Below are 11,821 nucleotides of genomic sequence, written 5' to 3'. Positions count from 1 at the left end.
TAGCCTGCAATACTGCATTCTAACCCCTGTGCCACCATGGCTCTTAATATTAGAGCTGTTGTTGCAGGATGTTATTATTATTATTATTATTAGCCATTCACAAGAATGCGAACAGCTGCCAGTTCTTTAGCTGGTGTCGACCTTCCTATACATCAAGTTCTTCCCAAGAACTGAAGATGTCATAATGTATCAGTATACTCTATCCATGGGCCTTTTTGCAATCAAGTGATGAAAAATTTGTCAAGGCGCAGATTTTTTTTAAAAAGTGTGCGTCAGAGGTGGGTTTCAGCAGGTTCTGACCAGTTCTGGAGAACCGGTAGTGGAAATTTTGAGTAGTTTGGAGAACCGGTAGTAAAAATTCTGACTGGCCCCGCCCCCATCTATTCTCTGCCTCCTGAGTCCCAGCTGATTGGGAGGAAATGGGGATTTTGCAGTAACCTTCCCCTTGAGTGGGGAGGGAATGAAGATTTTACAGTATCCTTCTGCTGGAATGGGGTGGGAATGGAGATTTTGCAGTATCCTTCCCATGCCACGCCCACCAACCTATGCCACGCCCACCAAGCCACACCCACAGAACCGGTAGTAAAAAATTTGAAACCCAACACTGGCTGTGCCTGCTTAATAATAAAGGAAAGATATCATTAGGCTCCTTATTGTACAATTCTGCACCAGAAAGAATTCACTATACAAATTCGGAGCGGGGGGGAGGGGAAACCTGCCGTGGTTCTGGCGAGCAGGGCGCCCCCTGTGGGCAAAGCTACCGAAGGTGCCCTTCGCTCTCGGGAGTCTACCTTTCCTAAAAGTCTGCGCCGCGTATTTATTTTCCTGTGTAACCCTGCCAGACGGCGTCTGCCTCTCTGAAGCTTGCAGCGGTTTCCTTTCCAGCCTGCCCTTATCTTCTCCTGCACGTTGACTCCGGGTGACTAATAACACAATAACATAATAAAGTCGGGTTTTGTTTACGCCGCTCTCCGGGGGTGCGTATAAAAGGAGCCGCCGAGAGTCCGACCATAGCCAGAAGCGCTCGAGGAGCCTCGCTGGAAGAAAGCAACGCCTGCCCACCTGCTCCACAAGCCCTCCTCTTTGCGCGCAGCCTGCCTCTCGGCTGCCTTAACGGACTGCTGCCAGGGTCTTAGCTGGGTGGCTTCGGTGGATCCAGCGATCGGACGGTCGCTCCTGCTTCGTGCTCGCCTGCAACTTGCCTCGGGACTAAAGCGGGTTTAATAAGGCATTCTTTTTGCGCTGCCCGCCCCTGGGTTAGCCGGAGGAACCGTCGGGATGGATTACACGCGGATGATCCTTCCCCTGCTTTTTGTGATCAGCCAGGGAGCTCAGCACGCCGGTAAGTTGAAAGGGTCCTTTTGAATTTCTCAATTCTTCTGCAGATGGATTATTTAGCCCAGGTTGGGCTTTGGGGCCGATAGACTGCATCCGTCCAAGGAAGACTGCGAAACTCGGATGCTCTGTGGTCCAAAGCGTTATCCCCCAGCCAGGTCAGGCGCTTGCTTAGCCTCGCCAAGGGGCAACTCCAGGACTCTGGTCCTCAAGGCAATTCCTCCGACATCGTTAGCAGCTGATCCTAGATTCAATCCCGCAGGCGAAGTCTGCTTCTGAGAGGTGCTGTTAAAGCTCGCTTTAGCGGTGGCCGTTGCGAATTTGGCTTACCTGGCTTGAGGGCGGGGAGTAACTTTTAGCAATGTAATTCTTTTAAAGAAATACTTCCAAGGAGGGCGGTGGTAGGAACAGTTCTGCCTGCTGGATTCGATACCCCTCTAGGCGATTAGCCAGAGCAGGGGTCGCCAACCTTGGCAACTTTTAAGACTTGTGGACTTCAACTCTCAGGGTTGAAGTCCACAAGTCTTAAAGTTGACAAGGTTGCAGACCCCTGAGCCAGAGGGATGATTCAAGAGTTGGAAAGTTTAGGCAGGCAGCAAAACCTTGGGACACTTGAGCGGGCGACTGAGAGCCGGCTGGACAAACCCTGAGTACAATTAAAGAGACTTCACATTCAACCCCACACTCAAGTAACACTGATGATGTTACCTAATTGGGTCATGAAACGTCTGAAAACAAGCAACCAAGCTCAGAGAGCACCAAGGGCTCCAAATAATTAAGAAAGCGCCTCCTTTATACCCATTGATTTAAAGGAGGCAAAGTAAATGGGCTTACTATTGGCACTTTCCACTTGCGATTCTCCCCACCCCACCCCACCCCACCGCGCTAAATCAGAAACCGCCGTGAACAAGCCACTAGAGTATCGTATTCGTACGATACGCCTCACTAAAACAATCGTAGGTTAATGTGATGGCATGGTTCGTACCTCCTCGAGGCAGAATGTGTTTGGCTCGGCTTGGGCTTAGCCACTGTGATAGATAAACCACGATTTAAAATTTATCGCGATGTGCCAGGTAGAGGTTACTAAGTCCCCTGCTTTCCCGATTGAAGCAATTTCCCTCTTTGTGTCGAGCCGCGAGTTCGGATAGCCTTTCCCCAACTCCCGCGCCATTCACAAGTGCTGGTTTGGCATTCGGGGAGATTGCAATCCCGGTGTATTTTGAGGGCGAACGTCTAAAATTTGAGCGATCCCACGAAAGCCCACGGGCTTCGACAACTGACAGGAAAAGGGCCCCAAAGGTGCTTTTTTTTTTTTTCCCCACGAGGCAACTGGACTTTCTGATTTTTCTTTGAAGACGTTTCGCTTCTCATCCAAGAAGCTTCTTCAGCTCTGACTGGATGGTGGGGAAATCAAAACACCCCTTTCAACCTCATTCCCCCACCATCCAGTCAGAGCTGAAGAAGCTTCTTGGGTGAGAAGCGAAACGTCTTCAAAGAAAAACCAGAAAGTCCAGTTGCCATGACCTGGATGACGGAGAATCTCCCTAGACAGAAAAGGGGATTTCCCCTCCCCCCATCTCGTTTGCTTATGTTCGTAGAGGTAGCCAATCCACTTTCCTGCAACTATTTGGGACTACATTTCCCATGAACCGCGCCGCCCAGAGGCTCGGAAGCGCTGAATAGAATAGCCTTCTAACATCTGGGCGCCTCGCTTGCCTTTGCGACCAGAGTCAACCCTATAGAGCAGTTTTGCTGGCTGGGGAATTCTGGGAGTTGAAATCCGCCTGGCTTAAAGTGGCCAAGCTTGGAGACCCCTGCCATAGAGAGGGCTTGGTTGGCTTCGGGGGACGATCGGAACGGGCTACGCGTTTCGGTTCCAAATCGGCGGCCGCGGATTAGACCGGTTTTTTTTTTTTTTAAATTTCTCGGTCTGGTCTTTGCGTTTCGGGTCGCTCAGCTAGAAGCCACGTGCCGTTCTCGAACCTGCGGGAAGGGGAGCTGCTCCCCAGGCTTCCCCAAGTCTCCTCTGCCCGTCCGAGATGCCCCGCTTCCCTTTCCGAAACGGCTCTCCCCACCCCCCACCTCCGTCTCTCGCCTCCTGCTTCGGATCGCTTCTGCCCCTGGTCCCGCTCAGCGACGAATTTTTTTTCCTCCCCCTCCTCAGATGCAGCGGTCGGTGCCTGGGTGGAAGCCACCAAGCAGCCCGCGAGCGCCCCCTCGCCGCCGCGCAGGGTGAAGCGTTGCTCCTGTTATTCCATGATGGATAAAGAGTGCGTCTATTTCTGCCACCTGGACATCATCTGGATTAACACTCCGGAGTAAGTACTGCCTCCTCCTTGGCACTAAGCCATTAATGTAGTTTTTATCGCTCCGGGGCTGTGTTTAATGAAATCTAGGATTCCTCTGTTAAGGCGAGCTCAGCAAATCCCTCCTTTTTATCTGGCCAAAGAGCGATCTCAAGCAGGGGTCTCCAACCTTGGCAACTTTAAGATTTGTGGACTTCAACTCCCAGATTTGCTGGCTGAGGAATTCTGGGAGTTGAAGTCCACAAGTCTTAAAGTTGTCAAGGTTGGAGACCCCTGATCTAAAGTATCAGCCAGATCCGAAGCCCCACAAATGGGAAATCTAACTGCACTTAGGATAATCTTGGGGAAACCGCTGTTAGTTGCTTGCGCCTAGCACTTCAAAGAAAAATGGTTCCAGATCCAAAATTTGTTCCAAATCCAAATATGTTGGATTATGCATTCGATTATACTGATTGTGGCAATGGGTGTTGTAGTTCCGTGAACTGGGGAGTACCAGGTTAGAATAAGCGTGGGTAAAAATAAGTGTGTTAGGGTAACAAGTGCACACACAGTATGGAACAGTTTTCCTGGCAACCTAAGTACAGATAGTCCTTGACTTACGACCACAATTGAGACCATTTCTGTTGCTAAGTAAGACATTTGTTAAGGGAGTTTTGCCCCTTTTTACGACCTATCCTGCCACAAGTGAATCGCTGCAGTGGTTAAATTCGTAACATGGCTGTTAAGTGACTCTGGCTTCCCCCATTGACTTTGCTTGCCAAAAGGGGATCACATGACCCCAAAATATTGCAACCGTCATAAATATGAGTCAGTTGCCGAATGTCTGAATTTGGATCATGTGACCATGGGGATGCTGCCATGGTCATAAGAGTGAAAAACGGCCATCGGTCAACTTTTTTCAGTGCCGTTGTAACTTTGAACGGCCACTAAATGAACTGTTGTAAGTTGAGGACTATCTGTATTAACATAATTCTTTTAGATTGGCCTCTACATCTAACACAGTTGCATTCTGCTTGCTTCTAAGCGGTTTGTACATTTGCAATCTTGACCTTCGTAGCTATGAATTTAAGGGTGCCACACTGCAGCCTTACTGCCCAGTAATAAATATATATATAAACCTCAGAAAACAAATATATATATATATATATATATATATATATATATATATATATATATATATATATATATATATATATATATATATATATATATATATATATATATATATATATATTAAATATATAAATAAATTATTAAATATATAAATAAATATATAAATATATATATATACTGAAACATAAACTGTTTCAACTCCTACCCTCAAAATGACGCTATAGAGCACTGCACACCAGAACAACTAGACACAAGAACAGTTTTTTCCCGAAGGCCATCACTCTGCTAAACAAATAATTCCCTCAACACTGTCAGACTATTTACTGAATCTGCACTACTATTAATCGTTTCATAGTTCCCATCACCAATCTCTTTCCACTTATGACTGTATGACTATAACTTGTTGCTGGCAATCCTTATGATTTATATTGATATATTGATCATCAATTGTGTTGTAAATGTTGTACCTTGATGAACGTATCTTTTCTTTTATGTACACTGAGAGCATATGCACCAAGACAAATTCCTTGTGTGTCCAATCACACTTGGCCAATAAAATTCTATTCTATTCTATTCTATTCTATTCTATTCTATTCTATATATAGTAGTAAACCACTGTTCAGACAAGCTCAGCTATTTGCTCTCATGCATGAAATCTGATTTTAATTGGTTCATTTGTGGTATTAAACTGAAATTGGCTTGATACACCATGAGCAAAGTTTGCAAAGACAAAACCTGCCCACAGCATTCTCCTATGGGACTGTGCTGCATTAGCAACATGTCAGGCAGAACTGCAGTTAATCGAATTAGCAAAGGCAAGGCAAAGACAGGTTGCTATCAGACAAATCATGTTGTGTAATCCTTGATAAGTGTGCTGAAATGTATTTGAACGCGGCCATCTGCTGCTAGCCCATACCAATCCTGCTTTAATTATCTGGCTTAAAGGAGGTCTACCCACAGTGTGTGAGGGGGCTTGAGGGGGCTTCTTTGGTAAGAGGATATTAACCGGTGCAAAATTGTTAGAAGTTTGAACTGGGATAGGCCTCAGAGATAACTGTGTGTATGGAGCTTGGTAAAACCAGACATTTCAACGTTTCAAACTGTGATTCCAATTTGATTCTGCCAGCATGGTCAAGCAGTGAGGGATGATGGGAGTTGTATAAGAATAACTGGGAGACTACATGTTACTCATTGAATATATATATATATTATTTTTTCATTATAGGCGGATTGTGCCGTATGGGCTTGGAAGCCTTTCTCGAACCAGAAGATCCTTAAAAGATTTCCCACTTGAGACACTTCAGCTGTCTCACAGCAGATGCCACTGTGCTAGCCTGAAGGACAAGAAGTGTATGAACTTTTGCCAGCCAGGAACAGAGCACAGGTAAATTTTCTTTTGCTTTCTTCTAATCTAGCCTATAATGAATGGATTGTAAATTGGATCCCAATATACCTACTTCATCTCTAAATATTTGAGTTACCATAGCCCAGTGCTTCTCAATTATTTTCTGCATTGGCCCCCGAGGAAGAAGAAAACATTTTTCGCGCCCCACCGCGCGACTTTAAACACGGGGCTTAGCTTGTTATGACAGTTTTTGCCGAGGTCAAACGCGCCCCCCTTTACGGAGCCTCGCGCCCCCCCTGGGGGGCCCGCCCCACTATTTGAGAAGCACTGCCTAACATTTGTGGTGATATCAGTTAAGTGACCAAAGGTGACATGAAGGGTGACATTAAAGTTTATGATGTTCAACTAGCATTAGGATTCTAGTCCAGGGGTGAAATGCTTCTGGTGTGGACTGGATCGCTTGATCCGGTAGCGATTGTGGTGGGTGGTTCAGAGAATTGGTAGCAAAAATCCCTGCCGTACCGCCCCAGCTGAGCCGCACAATCATCAGAGGTTGTTTTTTTTAAATTTTAAAAGCATTTTTTCTTTGGCTGAAAAAATGCTTTTAAAAGTAAAAAAAGTAAAAAAAAAGTAAAAAAAAGCCTCTGATGATTGTGCGGCTCAACCGGGATCATCAGAACTCTTTAAAAGCATGTTTTCTACAAGCTCTTCGGCCGAAGAGGCTGTAAAAAAATGCTTTTATAAGGTTCTGGCGATCAGGCAACTCAGCTGGGATCGTCAGAACCCTTTTTTCCTCTGGCGATCCCAGCTGAATTGCCTGATCATTAGAGGCTGAAGAGGTTGTAGAAAAAATGCTTTTAAAAGTAAAAAAAAAAGTTGGCCACGCCCACTCGGTCACATTACCCCCACCACCAAGCCACGCCCAAAGAACTGGTAGTAACAAATTTTACATTTCACCCCTGTGCTAGTCTGTATTTAGACATGATACCCAATGGATGATTTTGAGCAGGGACAGGCAACTGATGCCCTCTTTTGGACTTCAAATATCATCATCCCCAGTCAGTATGATTAATGGTAGCGTCCCAATCTTTGAAAGACATGGGATGGATCTCTCTGATCTTGGTTATCGTCTTCAACTAAATCCAGGGGTTTGGCTGACTGAGGAATTCTGGGAGTTGAAGTCCATAAGTCTTAATGTTGTTGTCAAGTTTGGAGACCCATGAACTAAATCAATGCGATTTAAGGTGTTAAACATGAACCATCTTAGCCATGGAAGCTCATTTTGTGGTTTTGAGTTAGCTGCCCTCTCAATTTATTCTACTCCGTAGAGTTATTTTGAGGAAACGGGAAAAGATAGTGATATGAGATTTATATCCTTCCTTTCTTCAGACCCTGAAATTGGCACATGTACAATCCTTCCTCCAAACTTATTCCTCCATAACTTTATGGGACAGGTTGTGCCAGTGGTGAATTGCAAATTTTTTTACTACTGGTTCTGTGGGCGTGGCTTGGTGGGCGTGGTGTGGCTTGGTGGGCGTGACAGGGAAAGGATACTGCAAAATCTCCATTCCCTCCCCACTCCTGGGGGAAGGATATTGCAAAATCTCCATTCCCACACCGCTCTGGGGCCAGCCAGAGGTGATATTTGCCGGTTCTCCGAACTTCTCAAAATTTCCACTACCGGTTCTCCAGAACCTGTCAGAACCTGCTGGATTTCACCCCTGGGTTGGGCTGAGCAGGATGAAAGGCCCAGAGTTACCCACTAAATGTCTGTGGCCTTGGTAGAGTCAAACTTGGTGGAATCCTAGTCTTGCTTTACAATCCCTATACCATATAGGGTGTCTAAATCTGACCAATTAAATGAATGAATGAATGAACGTTGTAAAGATAACGTCATAGAGGAAGAATAAGGTTAAGCTTTAATAAACGTGCTACAGTATGTGCAAGAAATGTGAATGTTTCTCACAGCTGCACCTTTTTTTTAATTGATATGAACAGATCTCAGTCCACTACAGAGAAGGAATTGAAACATCTGCTTAAAGGGAGAGATTGCAAAGGACTTGGACTGAAGTGTACATTTCATCAGCTGGCTGAAAGCAAGAAAATGAAGAGGTAAAATTGTCCTTCCCACTTCTGGAAAATGATTGATTCCAGTAAATGTACTGCATTCCACAACAGAATACATAAAATCTCAAACAAGTGAAAAGTTATTCTTTTCCTCCCCCAATGGAAGCTATGCCGACTCTGCATTTTCTTAACTGGTTTATGCAGCTGATTCCAGTTCTTTGGAAATGGACATTTATAGCTGCGTAATTTCCCTTTCACTGACTTGGCAGAGGGCTTCTCCCCAACGTAACCGTTTTTAGCTAAGGTATCAGTGTCCAGTTCTCCATATACAGTGAAACTCAATTTACCAGATCTTGAGCCAAGAACCTCTTCAGGGAACTGACCAATTTTCTGCACCAATGAAAGTCATCTGCATAAAAATGTAAATGGCACAATTCATATTGTTATGCAAATCACCCGAGGAGATGGCCTTCATTTAATGAATGTTTGTTAATAACCATCTGCCCCTTTTAGCTCTTCCATTATAATGAGGTTTTGATACTTATAGATGATAATGTCATACTTCCCAGAGGCTTCTTTTTAATTTTGCATGTGGGACGTTGTTGAATATGGTGGGAAAGGTTTCATTCCTACCTCCTTTCTGCTATAGCTTTAACTATAGAAGTCAGCTATAAAGGTGTTTAGCAAGTAGATGCTTTTAATACCCCTCTTTTCTTGGTAGATTAATTTGAGTGATCGATATGTGCCATCTAATTGGTGTCAACTTTTAGTAATTCCATAAATAGATTTTTTTCTGTCCCCAGCCTCTTTAACTCTTCCAACAAGCACTTACTGCTGCTCGGAGTCCCTGCAGTTGTCAAATATTATATTAATATTTTAGTTACCTCCTAAACTTTTTTGCAAAGTGAGATAAATTTGAATGCTGCAAGAATATGTGAATTTATATTATATGCCTTGCATAACATCTCCAACAGTAATATGAAAAGTAATATTATATCTTTAGGTATATATAACTCTGGGTTATATAGATTAAAGGATTTGTATTTTAAAAAAAACAATAATTAATTAAATGTTCACGTGACTAAGAAAATTAGCATATATGACATCTGTAGCTATACATACACGAACATATTTGATCATTTAAACTGATGAGTTCTTTTCTATTTCTGCAGGTTGGATACTCTTCGAAACAGCATCAAAGCTGCTTCCAATATTGCCAAACTGGTAAGCAAGCTGCACAAACCAAAGCAGCTGAAGCATAACCGGACATACGAAAAACAAAACATCTGGCAAAGCCTGAAAATGACATCATAGTGGAAAGATCACCAAGCCTAATCCTCAAGTCAGCAAGACTTTCTGACGAAGCTTTGCTGAGGCTTTGTTTTGGCTTCTCAACATTCCACTTCAGGAAAGATCAAGGAAAGTCGATCTAAATATTAACTCTCTAAAGCAAAGGAGAGCCCACATAGATATTCCATTCAGACTGATGACAAAACAGATAAAGACTGGCATCTCATTGGAATTCAGTGGGTCAAAGAAGATCTTCTCAATCAGTTCCTTTAAAGACTGTCAAACAAAGAATGGACATGTTTGGGTCCCAGCTCCAAAAAGAGAGTAACATTTAAAGCATCAACTCCTTTGATTTGTCGGGGTTCAGCCACAGTATAACCCAAAGCCAGATCAAAAATGGAAAGACCAAGATTTGAAAGAGAAGATGCCTTAGTTCCAACCCTGATTGAAGGCCAAATAACTCTGCTCTTTTGATTGAGGCACATATTCTAAATTACAGGTCTACCTCATAAGCTCTGAATTGCACTCTTGCCAAACTAACATTACAACTATTTTGTGAGTTTTGAGTGTCAGCTTCAACCTCTTACCTTTATCCAAGATTGCCTATAGTTTAGTTAATTTAGTTTTAGATTTTCAGCATGGCAGATTACATTTGTCTTCAATCTAGTGGTAAGGGAATGAAATAAATTGCCTCCATCTGGAAGATATAATGTCATTTGAGAAAATAGATCTCACTATTTTTCAGGGGATCATATTTTTAAAAGAGTGTTGTTAGAATTGGAGTGATAAAGGATTGTTAACACATGAAATTCAGTATATATGAAAACAAAATTTAGTGCCATTGAGTGAAACATGAATTGGATGACCAAAGTTGTACTAAGAGGTTGTGCTGTCTAGCTTTGTTCTCTATAAATAAAATTTGAAGGCAAAGCTAGTTTAAAACTAAGATCGAAGGCTTATCCTGAGCAAACATGAATAGCAATGGATTTATCTATATGATAAAATTTTCTGTATAATATTTCTGGATCATGTTTTGTATGATGTGCTCTTTACCATTATATATTATATTTATATTCAGGTGGGTGTCAATTATATTTACTATGTTGAACTTAAATTGAAACAGGCCATATTGGTCTATATGTTTATATGTTTTATAAATTTCTGTATGAAATTGGAAAATTCTTTATGCCTGTTAAGGTAAATATACTAGAAATAAATATTTTGAACTACTCAGTCTCTTTTATATTATGTTGAATTTCTTTTTGATACTCTTAACATTGCTTGTTCACTTTAATCAAGCTAGCATTTTCCATTGTTACAAGATTTCATGCTCATATATGGACCACATATCCTATCCTTCTCACAAATACCCAATTTGAATTGAGTCTTAGGAAACAAAATGTTTTATTCCATTCTTGGATCATCTAAATTGCATTACCTAATGTTCCTTGTAAGTACTTCAGACATGAATGGGTACCATATATCAGACATTAAACAATGGTATAACTGATTGTAACTTTAATATACAATCTCATAAAACAAATACATATCACTTGGGTTAATGATTGCTAGAAATATCAACGCAAATTGGTGTTCATGCATAATTTATGTCTAAGTGAGGTATATCTACAATACTGGCAACCTAAACAGTCTCTTGAAATTACAACCCCTGGTACAGGTAGTTACAGTTGACTTACAAACATAATTGGGACAAGAATTTCCATTGCTAAGCAAGGTAGTTAAGAAACTCACGCCTAATTTTACGACCTTTTTTGGCACATTTAAGTTATATGTTAAATTGTTAAGTGACTCACATGGTCATTAAGCAAATCCAGAGTCCCCAATGGACTTTGCTTGTTGGAAGCCAGCTGGGCAGGTAGCAAACGGCGATCACATAACCTCGGAAGCTGCTAGCATTATAAATACATATCAGTTGCCAAGAATTTTGATTTACATGGCCATTGTAACTTGGAATGGTTGCTAAAGGAATGGTTGTAAGTCAAGAACTATCTGTAAACTGTGAAGAATGAAACAAATTGTGTTTACTCATGAAGAAGGCAGCTAGACTCCTACTTTGAACTAAAACACATATAAGCTGCCTCCTGGCTGAATGAGTCTGGGGAGCCTACAAACATATGATTGACTCAGCTTCAAGGACCTACACATAGGGAAATGAAGAAGGAGTTCTTCAACCAACTCAATGCTCTTCAAGACATCCTTGATGGAGTAAAAGCAGTCAGTGCAAAGCGAAGTCTTTTGTGTGATACTTCCCAAGGAAGACAGGGTGGAGCTGAACATATCCTCATGGCAGAATGCTTGGAGTGGGGGAGGAGAGTGGTCTGTAGGCCTGCCTTCTCTTCTTTTT

General features: G+C 42.5%; 1 protein-coding gene across 1 annotated transcript; it reads left to right on the top strand.

Moving 5' to 3' along the window:
* The first annotated feature begins 910 nt into the window (after positions 1-910).
* On the top strand, positions 911-10,662 carry EDN1 (endothelin 1). Its single transcript, XM_058176188.1, has 5 exons — positions 911-1,342; positions 3,500-3,653; positions 5,980-6,138; positions 8,098-8,211; positions 9,339-10,662. The coding sequence occupies exons 1-5, from the start codon at positions 1,279-1,281 to the stop codon at positions 9,478-9,480; spliced, it is 633 nt and encodes a 210-aa protein (XP_058032171.1). The 5' UTR covers positions 911-1,278; the 3' UTR covers positions 9,481-10,662.
* Positions 10,663-11,821: the final 1,159 nt, after the last annotated feature.

This window comes from Ahaetulla prasina, chromosome 3 (genome assembly GCF_028640845.1).
Source record: "Ahaetulla prasina isolate Xishuangbanna chromosome 3, ASM2864084v1, whole genome shotgun sequence".
In the NCBI taxonomy this organism is placed as follows: Eukaryota; Metazoa; Chordata; class Lepidosauria; order Squamata; family Colubridae; genus Ahaetulla; species Ahaetulla prasina.
This window is presented reverse-complemented; position numbering and strand designations above follow the sequence as displayed.

What these genes read in the sequence shown, in the direction of transcription:
- EDN1 (XM_058176188.1), top strand. Translation starts at nt 1,279, where the DNA reads ATGGATTACACGCGGATGATCCTTCCCCTGCTTTTTGTGATCAGCCAG. An exon ending in ATCTGGATTAACACTCCGGA is followed by an intron (nt 3,654 to 5,979) that starts GTAAGTACTGCC and finishes TTTTCATTATAG; the next exon opens with GCGGATTGTGCCGTATGGGC. An exon ending in GAAAGCAAGAAAATGAAGAG is followed by an intron (nt 8,212 to 9,338) that starts GTAAAATTGTCC and finishes CTATTTCTGCAG; the next exon opens with GTTGGATACTCTTCGAAACA.